Raw genomic sequence first — 14,044 nt, 5'->3', positions numbered from 1 at the left:
TCAAATCATGCAATAATAAATGAAATATATATATATAGTTCTGTTTTTTTTTTGGTTAGTATGTTTGATAGTCAAGATACATAACAGAAACTTCCGGTTCATCTACCGTGTAAATTAATCAAATCATGCAATAATAGATGAAAATAAATTAATGTTAAACGAATTAGGTTATGACTCATCAAGGCCTCGCTCATTTTGGCCACGTTAAAATTCCGTATTGATTTGGTTCATTTTAGCCCGCCCAAACATATCCCCGGCATGCCCATATCACACCCCTATCCCCGAAATAAACATTTGCACCACCAGTATGTTGCAGATGCCGAATATATAGAGAGTGATTAAATCACAACTACTATATCTAAATGTAGCTAATAAATAGTAAATGAGACAATAAAAAAAAGAACACCAGAAATTAACGAGGTTCGGCAAAATTTGATATTTGCCTAGTCCTCGGACACAATCAATTCAAACTTTATTTCACTCCCAAAATACAAATAAAATACTACAAGAGAGAAAGAAGATTCAAATGTCTTAAGAGATAAGAAGGCAAGTGAGAGATATTTTCAAATGAACAAAACCCTTGTTATTTATAGAAGGGAAATGGTCTTAATAATGCCATGCATGACATCATATTAAGTGTGAACATGCAATGTAAATGCATGAAAAATGCATATGCCATTTTTTTCCTAAAAGGAGGCTTCAAATCACACTAGTTCACATTAATCTTGTCAAATTCAATAAATCTCCACCTTGGCAAGATCCCACTTTTTCAATTTTCTCTTACTGATAAATTTTGATTGTGTCTTCAACTTCAATCTTCAAAGTTCAACAATGTTGATCAAGTTCAAACAATGTTGAAACTTGATCGCAGTCACTACTTTTGTTAGCATATCGGCAGGGTTGTCTGTAGTCCGAATTTTCTGCACCATGACTCCACCTTCTTCTATAATATCTCGTACAAAGTGATATCGAACATCAATGTGCTTCGTCCTTGCATGATAAACTTGGTTCTTTGCTAATTGGATAGCACTCTGACTATCACAAAATAGTGTGATGCTTTCTTGACCAATACCAAGCTCTCTAAGCAACCCTTGAAGCCAAATTGCCTCCTTTACAGCCTCTGTAATTGCCATGTACTCTGCCTCAGTAGTAGACAAAGCAATCGTTACCTGCAAAGTAGACTTCCAACTAACTGGTGCATTTGCAAAAGTGAAAACATAACCAGTAGTTGATCTACGCTTGTCCAAATCACCCGCATAATCCGAGTCACAATATCCAACCAGATACTGACTATCTTCCTGCTCAAAAATCAATCCAATATCTACAGTATTACGAATATACCATAGAATCCATTTCACAGCTTGCCAATGCTCATTTCCTGGATCATGCATATACTTGCTTACAACTCTGATAGCATGTGAAATATCAGGTCTTGTGCAAACCATTGCATACATCAAGCTACCAACGGCATTCGCATATGGCACTCTTGACATATACTCTCGTTCAACTTCATTCTTCGGTGACATAGCAACACTAAGCTTAAAGTGAGGAGCAAGAGGAGTGTTGTCATGACCCAAACCGATGGACCGCGACGGGCACCCTGTACCTTACTCAATCGAGTACCAACGCAACGTATCTTTCGTATCATACTATCATAGATAATTGAGTCGGAGAGGTGTCGTGAGATAAGTAGAATAAAACATGAGAAAATACTCAATATAGGGTGACCCAACTTGATATACTGACTTATACATATGACGTACTGGCCTATAAGGCCATACTAGTATCCGTATACATGACATCTGTCTACAAGATTCTAAGAGTACATAAATATCATAAAGGTCGGGATAGAGCCCCGCCATACCAAACAATACATATTCAAATCATACTGACCAAATAGGCAACTCCGGAGTAAGTGGAGTGCACAAACACCTTCTGCTGAGCTGATAGCCTACTAGGAGAACTCTCAACTTGTCTATCGGGACCTGGGGGCATGAAACGTAGCGTCCCCATGCAAAAGGGACGTCAGTACAAATAAAGTACCGAGTATGTAAGGCATGACAGTAGTATATAAAAGACATGAAAGAAACATGGAGTAAAGAACTCAACCTGTAATTCTGAATAGCTCTGTGAATCATTAAAAAAATTTATAATGTCATGCATGTGCGTATAAATGCCATACCATGCATAGGTATATGCGTACATATCATCATCAAGCCTCTTGAGGGCATCACATCATATCATCTCAGCCACTGTGGGCAAAATCATCAACGTATACCATCTAATTAGGTGGTGATGCGTATATAACGTCTTAACCTTTTTCCATATCCCATATACATATAATATACGCATATATAATGCCTTCTGGTCATGGGTCAATGTACATGTATAAATGCATGAAATGCATAAGAAATACGTTAATAAGATCTCTCGAATATCATAAAATCAATATGCCTTTCGGACAAACTTTATCAAATACGTATTTTTCTGAGACCCATGAATAAATGATATAATATTAATTCACATAGGGAATCAAGAATATAGACGCCCCTAGTATTTCTATGAATATAGTCATTTATGAAAGTTGCGTATTTTGCTCGTTTTGTTTGTATCATTTGGATCATGCCAAAAAGAAAGAAGGGATAGCCTTAACATACCTTAACTCCATTGAGTCCTTAATACCTTCCAAGAAATTCTTCAAATAACTCAATTCAATCTACCACATCATAAGGAGATTCAAAATCAATGCTGAGTAAAGGCTAAATCCTCAACTTAAACTAATAGCTCGTTTACGTAAATTTGGGCAGCATCTCCCCTGTAACTAGGCCCTCCTCCAATACCATATACCAACAACAAGAAGAAAACAACAATTACAAAATGTAAGCATCATTTTCCAACCTTATCTCCATCATAATATATCACAAAACAGCCAACACACCCTAATCACTTCATACATAAAACGACAACCAAAGTAGTGTCAAACAACTTAAAAATATATAACGACGAACGACCAGCCTACCATTCCGTCATTATGTGGTGTTTCTCCACACCATTTATCCTCCAAAACTCCATTAAACAGTAGAAAAATATACAGCCCAAAGGCAACACGAAATAGCCCACAAAACAGTCCATTACAAGTCAAATAACTCGAACTCACAGTTTTCGATCACCGTCTCGTGAGTTCTAACTATTAGGAAACGAATTTATCAACATTCCTTGATATTTAAACACTTAAATACAGAAAGTACACATTTTCTTAACTATTAAGTACCTTCCAAAACTCAAACTACAAAGAAAAAGAGAGGCGATATAGCGATACTTACGTCGTAGAGATTGTTTTAATGTTATCGCTTCTTGATTCCGTGCCCGGGATGATCGATATAGCGATACTTACGTCGTAGGGATTGTTTTAATGTTATCGCTTCTTGATTCCGTGCCCGGGATGATAATATTGTTTGAAGCTCTTGCAGAGAGCTTAAGAGTAAAGTTAGGGGTGTTATTTGGGCGAGCACTCTCGAAAGATAGAGAAAGAGAGGAGATGGGATGTAAAAATCTCATTTATTTAAAATTCAAAAAGGTGCTACTTGGCACCCTATGATTGGCCCTTCTTCCATTGCTTATAACTTTTTATCCGGGTGTCGTATGAATGAACGGTTAAGTACGTTGGAAACTACATTCCAAGAACTTCAATTTGGTGTATAATATATCCCAAAAAGACCTCATATAGCACACGAAATATATTTCTCAAAAAGCTCTGTTACAGGGTAAATCCTTAGTCGGTGTTTCCACAACTTTAATCTGATTTTTCTCAAACTTCATATGTTCTATCCAAACATCATATATAGCCATATTATGACTTTAAAATTATTTAAATCATGATTAACAAGTATCATATTTATTACGTCACCTTGGGACGCACATGGTGTAACAATCTTCCTCCCTTTGAAACATTCGTCCTCGAATGTTAAACTCCCAGAAATCTATAGAAATTTTGGCAGAGTCTCCTCTGTAACGGTACTACTACCAACTTGTCACACAGAAAACCCAACAATACAAAGCCACACAGGTCCACAATCATCAATAACACCAATGGCCTCACACGACCAATAACAATATCTAACATAAGAATCAAGTACCATTGACGTACCTAAAGGCTGTGATGTCTTAGTCTGATCCTACTCCGGAGGTGGAAACAAGTGAGGATACCTAGTCTTCATTTCTTCTTCAGCTTCCCAAGTCATCACCTCCATATTATTGTTAATCCAAAGTACTTTATCTGAAGCTACATCCTTAGTTCTTAATCTCTGAACTTGTCTATCTAGTATAGCAATGGGAGCTTCCTCATATGATAGCTACTTGTGACCTAAACATCGTCAACTAGAATGACTTTATAGGGATCTCAAATACACCTACGGAGCATAGACACATGAAATACTAGATGTACAGACTCCAATTTCGAAGGCATGTCTAATTCATATGCTACTTGGCCTACTCTACAAATAATCTTATAAGGTCCAATGTACCGAGAGCTAAGCTTTCCTTCCTTACCGAATCTCATAACGCCTTTCATCGGTGATACCTTTAGGATTACTCAGTCGTCTACCTGAAACTCCAAGTCTCGCCGTCGATTATCTGCATAGGACTTCTGACGACTCTGTGTTGCTAATATCCTTTTCCTTATAAACTTAATCTTCTCAACTGCCTGTTGTACCAACTCTGGTCCTACTAACTTAGTTTCCCCAATCTCGAACCATCTGATAGGTGACCTACACTTCCGTCTGTAAGGAGCTTCGTATGGATCTATCTGAATGGTGGAATGATAACTATTATTATATGCGAACTCAATAAGTGGAAGATGATAATCCCAGTTACCCCTGAAGTCCATCACACAATCCCGTAGCATATCCTCTAGTGTCTGAATTGTACGTTCAGCCTGACCGTCTGTCTTGGGATGAAATGATATAAATAAAACTTATCTGAGTCCCCAATCCTTTTTGGAAGGACCTCCAGAAATTAGCTGTAAACTGAGCACCTCTATATAAAATTAGCTATATTTTTATGAATATAGTCATTTATGAAAGTTGCATATTTTGCTCGTTTCGTTTGTATCATTTGGATCATGCCAAAAAGAAAGAAGGGATAGCCTTAACATACCTTAACTCCGTTGAGTCCTTAATACCTTCCAAGAAATTCTTCAAACAACTCAATTCAATCTACCACATCATAAGGAGATTCAAAATTAGTGCTGAGTAAAGGCTAAGTCCTCAACTTAAACTAGTAGCTCGTTTACGTAAATTTGGGCAGCATCTCCCCTGTAACTAGGCCCTTCTCCAATACCGTATACCAAAAACAACAAGAACACAATAATAACAAAATGTAAGCATCATTTTCCAACCTTATCTCCATCACAATATACCACAAAACAACCCACACACCCTAATCACTTCATACATAAAACGACAACCAAAATAGTGTCAAACAACTTAAAACTATATAACGACGAACGACCAGCCCACCATTCCGTCATTATGTGGTACTTTTCTACACAATTTGTCCTCCAAAATTCCATTAAACAATTGAAAAATATACAGCCCAAAGGCAACACGAAACAGCCCACAAAACAGTCCACTACAAGTTAAATAACTCGAACTTACGGCTTCCGATTACCGTCTCGTGAGTTCTAACTATTAGAAAATGAATTTATCAACATTCCTTGATATTTAAACACTTAAATACAGAAAGTACACATTTTCTTAACTATTAAGTACCTTCCAAAACTCAAACTACAAAGAAAAAGAGCGGCGATATAGCGATACTTACGTTGTAGGGATCGTTTTAATGTTATCGCTTCTTGATTCCGTGCCCTGGATGATAATATTGTTTGAAGATCTTGTAGAGAGTTTAAGAGTAAAGTTAGGGGTGTTATTTGGGCGAGCTCTCTGGAAAGATGGATAAAGAGACGAGATGGGATGTAAAAATCCCATTTATTTAAAAGTAAAAAAGGTGCTACTTGGCACCTTATGATTGGCCCTTCTTCCAACGCTTATAACGTTTTATCCGGGTGTCGTATGAACGAACAGTTAAGTGCGTTGAAAATTACATTCCAAGACCTTCAATTTGGTATATAATATATCCCGAAAAGACCTCATATAGCACACGAAATATATTTCTCAAAAAACTCTGTTACAGAGCAAATTCTTAGTCGGTGTTTCCGCAACTTTAATCTGATTTTTCTCAAACTTCATATTTTCTATCCAAATATCATATATATCCATATTATGACTTTAAAATTATTTAAATCATGATTAAAAAGTCTCATATTCATTACGTCACCTTGGGACGCACAGGGTGTAACAAGTGTTAACCGACTTCATGTTCTCATTCATGCCAAATCGATCTATTACTCTCTTCAAGTATTCTTTTTGAGATAGATAGAGTTTCTTTAAATGTCTATCTCTTTTTATCTCCACGCCAAGAATTTTCTTCGCCTCACCCAAATCCTTCATCTCAAACTCCTTTCTTAGTTGAATCTTCAACTTCTCAATTTCCTCTTGACTTTTGGAAGCTATCAACATATCATCAACGTATAGGAGAAGATATATGAAAGATCCGTCTTCAAGATTGCGAAAATACACACAATGATTGTATTTGCTTCTTCTATACTTCTGCCGCAACATAAACTTGTCAAATCGTTTGTACCATTGTTTAGAAGATTGTTTCAATCCGTATAACGATTTTTCAAGTTTGCACACCATTTTTTCCTTTTCAGCAACTTTGAATCCTTCTGGCTGAGTCATATAGATTTTCTCTTCCAAGTCTCCATGTAAAAATACAGTTTTTACATCTAACTGAACTAGTTCCAAATTCAACTATACTACCAAAGCCAACAAAACTTTAATGGAGTGTTTCACGACTGGAGAAAACACTTCATTGTAATCAATTCCCTCCTTTTGAGCGTACCCTTTGGACACTAATCTTTCTTTGTAGCGAACATCTTCTTGGTTAGGAAATCCTTCTTTCTTTGCAAATACCCATTTGCACCCAATTGCTTTCTTGCCTTTCGGGAGATTGGCCAATTTCCATGTGCAATTCTGATGAAAGGACTGCATTTCTACATTCATGGCAATCCTCCACTTATCTTCTTCTGAACTTTGGACTGCTTCTTTATAAGTGGTAGGAACACCATCAGCTACAATTGAGGCTGCACAAGCCACCGTCTCTATGAGACGAATAGGTTTCTTTATTGTTCTTTTTGGCTTGCTAGTTGCTATTGATTCAAGTTGTTGTTGGGATTCCTGAGTTGGAATCTCCCCTTCCACTAACTCTTCTTCCAGGGGAAAATCTTCTATCGTTTCCTCGTTTTCTCCCTGTGTTGGAAAAATTAATTTTCCCTCAAACTCCACCTGCTTTGAAGCACCATCAGTTTGTTTGACATCTTCAACTGTCACCTTATCTGTTATGGAAGATTCATCGAAGGTAACATCTCTGCTGAATATAACTTTTCTTGTCTCTGGACACCATAATCGGTATTCTTTGACTCCAGAAGTAATCCCCATAAATATAGTTTTCTTTGCCCTCAGATCCAATTTTGACTCTTTCACATGATAATATACAATTGAGCCAAACACATACAAAAAACTATAATCTTCAGGAGGTTTTCCATACCATTTTTCAAATGGTGCCTTGCCTCCAATAACGGCAGATGGTAAACGATTAATGAGGTGGCATGCATATGTTATTGCCTCAGCCAAAAATTCTTTGCCCAAGCCAGCATTGGACAACATACACTGAACCTTCTCCAGCAAAGTCTGGTTCATGCGTTCTGCCACTCCATTCTGTTGTGGTGTATTTCTGATGGTGAAATGTCTCAAAATGCCATCATCTTCACAAATTTTATTGTAAAGTTCATTTTTGTATTCTCCACCGTTATCTGTGCAAAGACACTTTATCTTTCTACCTGTTTGAGTCTCTATCATCGCTTTCCATTTAAGAAAAATTTCCAGCACCTCATCTTTGGTTTTCATAGTATACACCCACACTCTCCGGGAAAAGTCATCAATAAAGGTTACAAAATAGTGTTTCCCACCTAATGAAGGTGTTTTGGAAGCACCCCCAAACATCAGAGTGAACATAATCCAAAATACCTTTAGTATTATGGATTGTTGTTCCAAATTTAACCTTTGTCTGTTTCCCCTTGACACAATGCTCACAAAACTTCAAATTGAAAGTCTTTACTTCTTTTAACAATCCTTGATCTGATAAAATCTTCAAGGATTTTCCTCCAGCATGTCCCAAGCGCATGTGTCATAACTTAGTTGCTTCTGTCTCCTTGTCATCACTAGATATCGCTGTTGCTGTCCCAATAATTGTACAGCCGCGATAATGGTACATGTTATTATTTCGCCGAATTCCCTTCATTACCACTAGTGTACCGGAGCATATTCTCATTATCCCATTTTCTGCAACGACTTTGAGCCCCTTTGACTCTAGGCCTCCTACAGAAATGAGATTTATTTTTCAATTCCGGTACGTTTCGAACATCTGTTAATGTTCTGATCAATCCATCATGGTTCCTTAATCGGATTGAACCAATACCATATGCGGTAAGAGAATTCTTATTCGCGGTGTGAATAACTCCACATTCCCCTTCTTGAAAATCAATGAACCAGTCCATGTTGGGACACATATGATAGCTACAAGCTGAATCCATCAGCCATATGTCAGATGGTTTGAACGGCTCAGTTGTAACTAGTGAGAAATCAGAATCGTCACAATCAGCTACATTTGAATCCATGGCAGCCTTCCCATTGTTAGGTTTGGCCTTGTTTTTTAACTTTGGACAGTCTTTCTTCCGGTGCCCTTTTTCTCGGCAAAAGGCGCATTCATCTTTTCTAGGTCTGGATCTTGACTTGGATCTTCCTTTCTTCGTTCTCATATGATTTTGAGAACGACATCTCACAACCAGTGCTTCTCCTTTTCCACTCTTTTGTTTTTCTCTATTTCTTTGTTCATAGCTGTATAAGGCAGAACAAACTTCTTTGAGAGATAAATCATCATTCCCATAAAGTAGAGTTGTTTCGAGGTGCCCGTACTCATTAGGAAGTGAACTTAATAACATTAAGGCCATATCTCCATCACTAAAGGTCACGTCCATATTCTGCAAATTTGTCGCTAACTTATTAAAGCTGGTGATGTGATCATTCATTGTAGCACCAGGAACATATGTGAAGCGCAACCGTCTTTTTTTCATGTAAAGTTTATTTTGACTGTTTTTCTTCAAGAATTTATCTTCCAATGCATTCCACAATTTACTTGCGAAAATTTCTTTTGTGTATGGATACTTCTGTTCTCTTGCGAGGTAAGATCGAATGATACCACAAGCAACGCGGATGATAATCTTCCAATCTCCTTCTCCGATATTATCTGGTTTATTTTTTTCTATGGCAATATCTAGCCCTTGTTGAAAAAAGACATCAAGAACCTCAGCTTGCCACATCCCGAAATGTCCTGACCCGTCAAAAATTTCAACTGCAAATTTCGCATTTGACATAATTCTTGTCATAAGCGAAGATGCCAACGAAATATTACTGACACCCGATGCGGACTCTTCATCTTTATTATCTCCCATTTTGCTACAGATACTATTTATTTGCTGAGAGTACAGAACATCAAAATAATTCTTTTCTGATGTGAAAGTTAAGACTATGCTACAACCACAGAGCATACTAAGATAGAACCTTGGCTCTGATACCAATTGTTGCGGAAGCAGAATATATAGAGAGTGATTAAATCACAACTACTATATCTAAAGGTAGCTAATAAATAGTAAATGAGACAATAATAAAAAAAACACCAAAAATTAACTAGGTTCGGCAAAATTTAATTTTTGCCTAATCCTCGGACACAATCAACTCAAACTTTATTTCACTCCCAAAAATACAAGTGAAATACTAGAAGAGAGAAATAAGATTCAAGTGCCTTAGGAGATAAGAAGGCAAGTGAGAGATAATTTCAAATGAACTAAACCCTTATTATTTATAGAAGGGAAATGGCCTTAATAATGTCATGCATGACATCATATTAAGTGTGAACATACAATGTAAATGCATAAAAAATACATACACCAATTTCTTCTAAAAGGAAGTTTCAAATGTTCACACTAGTTTACATTAATCTTGTGAAATTCATCACAGTAGAATAATGCACTGCACTGAAGTCGAAACGAGTGCTTTCTAGCCCTTTAACATTTAACACAGGGACTCACAGAGAGGAGCCCACTGCTTGGAAGCCAATCTTTGCCAGATATATATACAATTCAAGAATCCCACTTCCACTAGAGGAAAAAATTTATATAACGATTACTAAAGCAGACCATCCATAGCCGGAACACTAGGAAAAGAAAAGGACAGCGTGCACGAGAAGAGATCCAGAATAGTATGACAAGTTCTCTCTTTAATTGTCAGCAGCCCGGAAGACGGTCAACAGAGAAAGGAACAGATTGATGATGTCGAGATACAAGGATATAGCAGCCCAGATATACTCATCGTACGTGTAGCGCTTGATTAAATTGTCCGTATCATAGACAATGTATCCACAGAATATGATCGACGCCAGACAGCCATAGATCATCACTGAGATCTTACCCAGAGGGAAAAGGATCTGCCATAAACAAGAAAACAAATACGATCAGCAGTCATATCTTCATGGATAGTAAGGAGGAGCAACATTAAGAAATGATAAATTTCACAAACCTGGATGAACGCAAACACCAAAAGAACAATGAGAGCGCCGAACAAGAAAGGACCCAAGAAGTTGAAATCTTGGCCTCTCCTAGCCGCCCAGAAGGTGTATAATGTCAGACTAATCACCACTGCTGTCGTCAATATGACTGCCTCCAAGATTACTTTGCCTGAACAATTACCAGTAGGAACAGTCAGTATGCCAGTAATGTCGCCAATTTCTAGATTTAAGTCCACTATTGCAAGTGCGTCAATTTTCCAGAGATACAGAATGATACACAGAAAAGCACCGGCAGATGATACAAATGTTCTCCCTACCCAAATACCAAAAGGAAATCTAGAAGACTTCAGTAAGTTCATAAAGCTTGATCAGAGGATTTACATAACCAAGTACTAGAATAAGAGAAATCATTTTAGGACATATGAATTATCACACGAGGACCCGCTGATTCGTCTTACTGGCCAACATTATTACAATAAAAAATCGACAGTTTGGTTGATTATTTTAAATTGATGTATTCTTTTATATGTATAATCCAAGTGAATGTACATAAGAGTAATGTCAATTGTCTCGATGTTTTTTAGATGTCAGTAGATTCATTACATATTTTATCTGTTTTAACTTAAAAACAAACCAACTTTGCCTAGAAAACATCATTAAAGATAACTTTGCCTAGAAAACATCATTAAAGATTCACCAAGAAGGAAAATCAATCCAAAAAATACAATAATATTATCTTTCGGAATATTTTGATGATTTAATGTAGCAAAAAGCACAATGAAGCTAAAAGATTCATGAGACTTGAACTGAAAACCAGAAGTGATGCGCAAGCCTCCTTAAGGTGAAAAGCATTATGGAAATCAGAATAATTTAGCACTATAATTATCAAATTTCAATTAAAATAATAGGTTCAACATTCAATTTACAACAATGCCGGTATTAATCCGACTACTCAAAGTAGAGATTTGAAGAATCAATTGTTTCTCATTGGGATAACTTTGTGTGACATAGTATGAACCACACATTTATCTGAAGCCCATGGCTTTAGGCATGACACAGAGAGACAACTGCTTCGCATCACTTTAAGCATGGCTTCTAATGTATCCTTGCAATCATCATGTACTCGCAGAGCATCAACTGCGAGTATCAGTTCTTGTTATATTATATTCTTCATCAAATATAGCTGTTGACTACTAAGATCTAAACTAAGGCAGATTATGTAATGAAGCTCAGAGTATCTTTATGCACCAAGTTAAAGTATATGATGGTAAACCGGAAAGCAGAAAGAGTAAATTAAGAAAATTTCTGTTTACCTATATCTATTGCAAAATCAAAACTGTAAACTCCCCCTCCTTTTCCCTGCAACCCACTACCCACTAAAGGAATGGGTGGAGAGAGCATTATTATACACAGGGCGGAGCTAGAGCTTCGAACGCAGGCTCGCCCGAACCCAGTAGCTTTGGTCCAAACTCTATATTTCCCTTTAAAAATTCATTGAATACGAAAACCAATAACTTAGAAGGTATAGAATCTTGAGCTCATTAGCTTCAAATCCTGGCTCCGCCTCTGTTTATACACGCAGACATCTCTGAAGCCCCAAAGTATGTGTATAATTATACGTAATATTACAAGTTATTTATATTTATAGTAGCATATATAGCAATATATACCCCATGACTAAGACCTAACAGTCTCTTCACTTAATAATTATACGTAATACTACAAGTTATTTATATTTATAGTAGCATATATAGCAATATATACCCCATGACTAAGACCTAACAGTCGCTTCACTTAATAACGGTTTTACAAATGATTTTGACACCCTTAAATACACAATGCGAACATCACATGGTTAGGTAGTAGCCGTAATACTTAATCCCGAAGACTTGTATTAACACATCGCCACAAGAGAAGAATATTCCAAAGAATACAGACTCGTAAACGTCTATTATAAATGCACTTGAAATAGAACGCACGCAATGTCTAAAACAGAAAAAATAAAAGAAAAGAAAAACAACAAAAACAAAAACAAAACAATCAAATAGAAAATGCTTACCGCTGGTGAATGCGCAAGTTAATCCGATAGTAAATGCAAGAGAAACCGTGAAAATCCCAAGAAGCAAGTAGTTCACCGGATGTTTCTGATGATAGTAATAGAGCGGGCACAACGCTGCAACAACACAACCAATCAATTCATTAATTACTCATACCCAATAAATAAAACCCCAAAAGATCAAAGATAAAAATCATAAAATTAATTAATTCAAACATTCAACATACTGATAAAAGGAGTGATGATGAGAACAATATAAAGTCCTAAGCCTGCACTTGTGGTAGCGAAGAAATGAGAAATCGGATGGACGGTGACAACGACGGAAGCGACAGCAATGGTGAGAAGCAATTGTATAGTAATGATCGAGTAGACTTTTCGAATAAAAGACCATCGGAGTTCGGGCGCTTCCAGCATCGCCGGATACAACGGCCTTGTTCCGGCTTCCACGTCATCTTTCCGGTATGCCTGGTTCCACATGTCTCTCAGATAACTGCAGCAGATAAACTGATACTGTTTTTGCACCGCCTTTGTTGGGCTTCAAGTTTGGTAGGTTTACTTTAGCGTGAGAGAATTTGAGAGAAGTGGGGTTTATAACTTGTGTGGAAATTGTGAGCCGGGTTGGGCTCGGCCCGCGTAAAAAGATAAGACGGGGGAGAATGGAAAGTTCGTGATTCGTCGGACCACGCGTGTACGTAGACACGTGTGAAGAGAAAGTGTATCGGATATCTTTCTTCGACTTAACATTCCAGATTTCTCTGGACTATGGGAATATTGCCTACTTTCTCTTATCTTTTCTTACTTTTGAAGGCAAAAGCTTTAGCAGATTTCCCCGGTTTTATTTAAGCCAATGAATAAACAATTAATGTGATGGTGACTTAATATTTCAATATACATGGGACTCTTAGAATTTTGTTATTGGATTGAACTAGTAGGAAAGAGTATATACACTAATAATAATATGGAAAATTAACCAATCTGTTACTCTATAAATTTTTCCAACCAAAAATAGCTCAAAACAAAATGAGAAATTTTCACGAACCACTATTATTTAGTGGCTATTAGCTAGTTGTAGCTATCATTTACTATATTACTTCCTATAGCTATGTTTTTAGTTTTTTTAGAGTATATTCGATATATTTAAGCTATTGTATTCATGAATACAGTAGCAAAACTCCGCATGAAATAGGAGATTCAAGCTAGACAATTATTGTATTCGATTGTATTCACGATATGTATTTGTGAATACAG

General features: G+C 36.8%; 1 protein-coding gene across 1 annotated transcript; it reads right to left on the bottom strand.

The window, feature by feature from the left end:
- Positions 1-10,009: 10,009 nt before the first annotated feature.
- Positions 10,010-13,379, bottom strand: LOC107767560 (protein LIFEGUARD 2). Its single transcript, XM_016586599.2, has 4 exons — positions 13,024-13,379; positions 12,800-12,913; positions 10,752-10,909; positions 10,010-10,659 (listed from the first exon to the last, which is right to left on the bottom strand). The coding sequence occupies exons 1-4, from the start codon at positions 13,271-13,273 to the stop codon at positions 10,453-10,455; spliced, it is 729 nt and encodes a 242-aa protein (XP_016442085.1). The 5' UTR covers positions 13,274-13,379; the 3' UTR covers positions 10,010-10,452.
- Between the last annotated feature and the right edge of the window lie 665 nt (positions 13,380-14,044).

Source organism: Nicotiana tabacum, chromosome 19 (genome assembly GCF_000715075.1).
Source record: "Nicotiana tabacum cultivar K326 chromosome 19, ASM71507v2, whole genome shotgun sequence".
In the NCBI taxonomy this organism is placed as follows: domain Eukaryota; kingdom Viridiplantae; phylum Streptophyta; class Magnoliopsida; order Solanales; family Solanaceae; genus Nicotiana; species Nicotiana tabacum.
Note: the sequence above shows the minus strand (reverse complement) of the source record. Positions and strands in the feature narration are given on the sequence as shown.

Excerpts from the sequence above, each read along its gene's own strand:
- LOC107767560 (XM_016586599.2), bottom strand. The coding sequence starts at position 13,273 with ATGTGGAACCAGGCATACCGGAAAGATGACGTGGAAGCCGGAACAAGG. Across the intron at positions 10,910-12,799 it reads AACTTGCGCATTCACCAGCG|GCAAAGTAATCTTGGAGGCA; the intron begins GTAAGCATTTTC and ends GTAATTGTTCAG. Across the intron at positions 10,660-10,751 it reads TGGTGTTTGCGTTCATCCAG|ATCCTTTTCCCTCTGGGTAA; the intron begins GTTTGTGAAATT and ends TGTTTATGGCAG.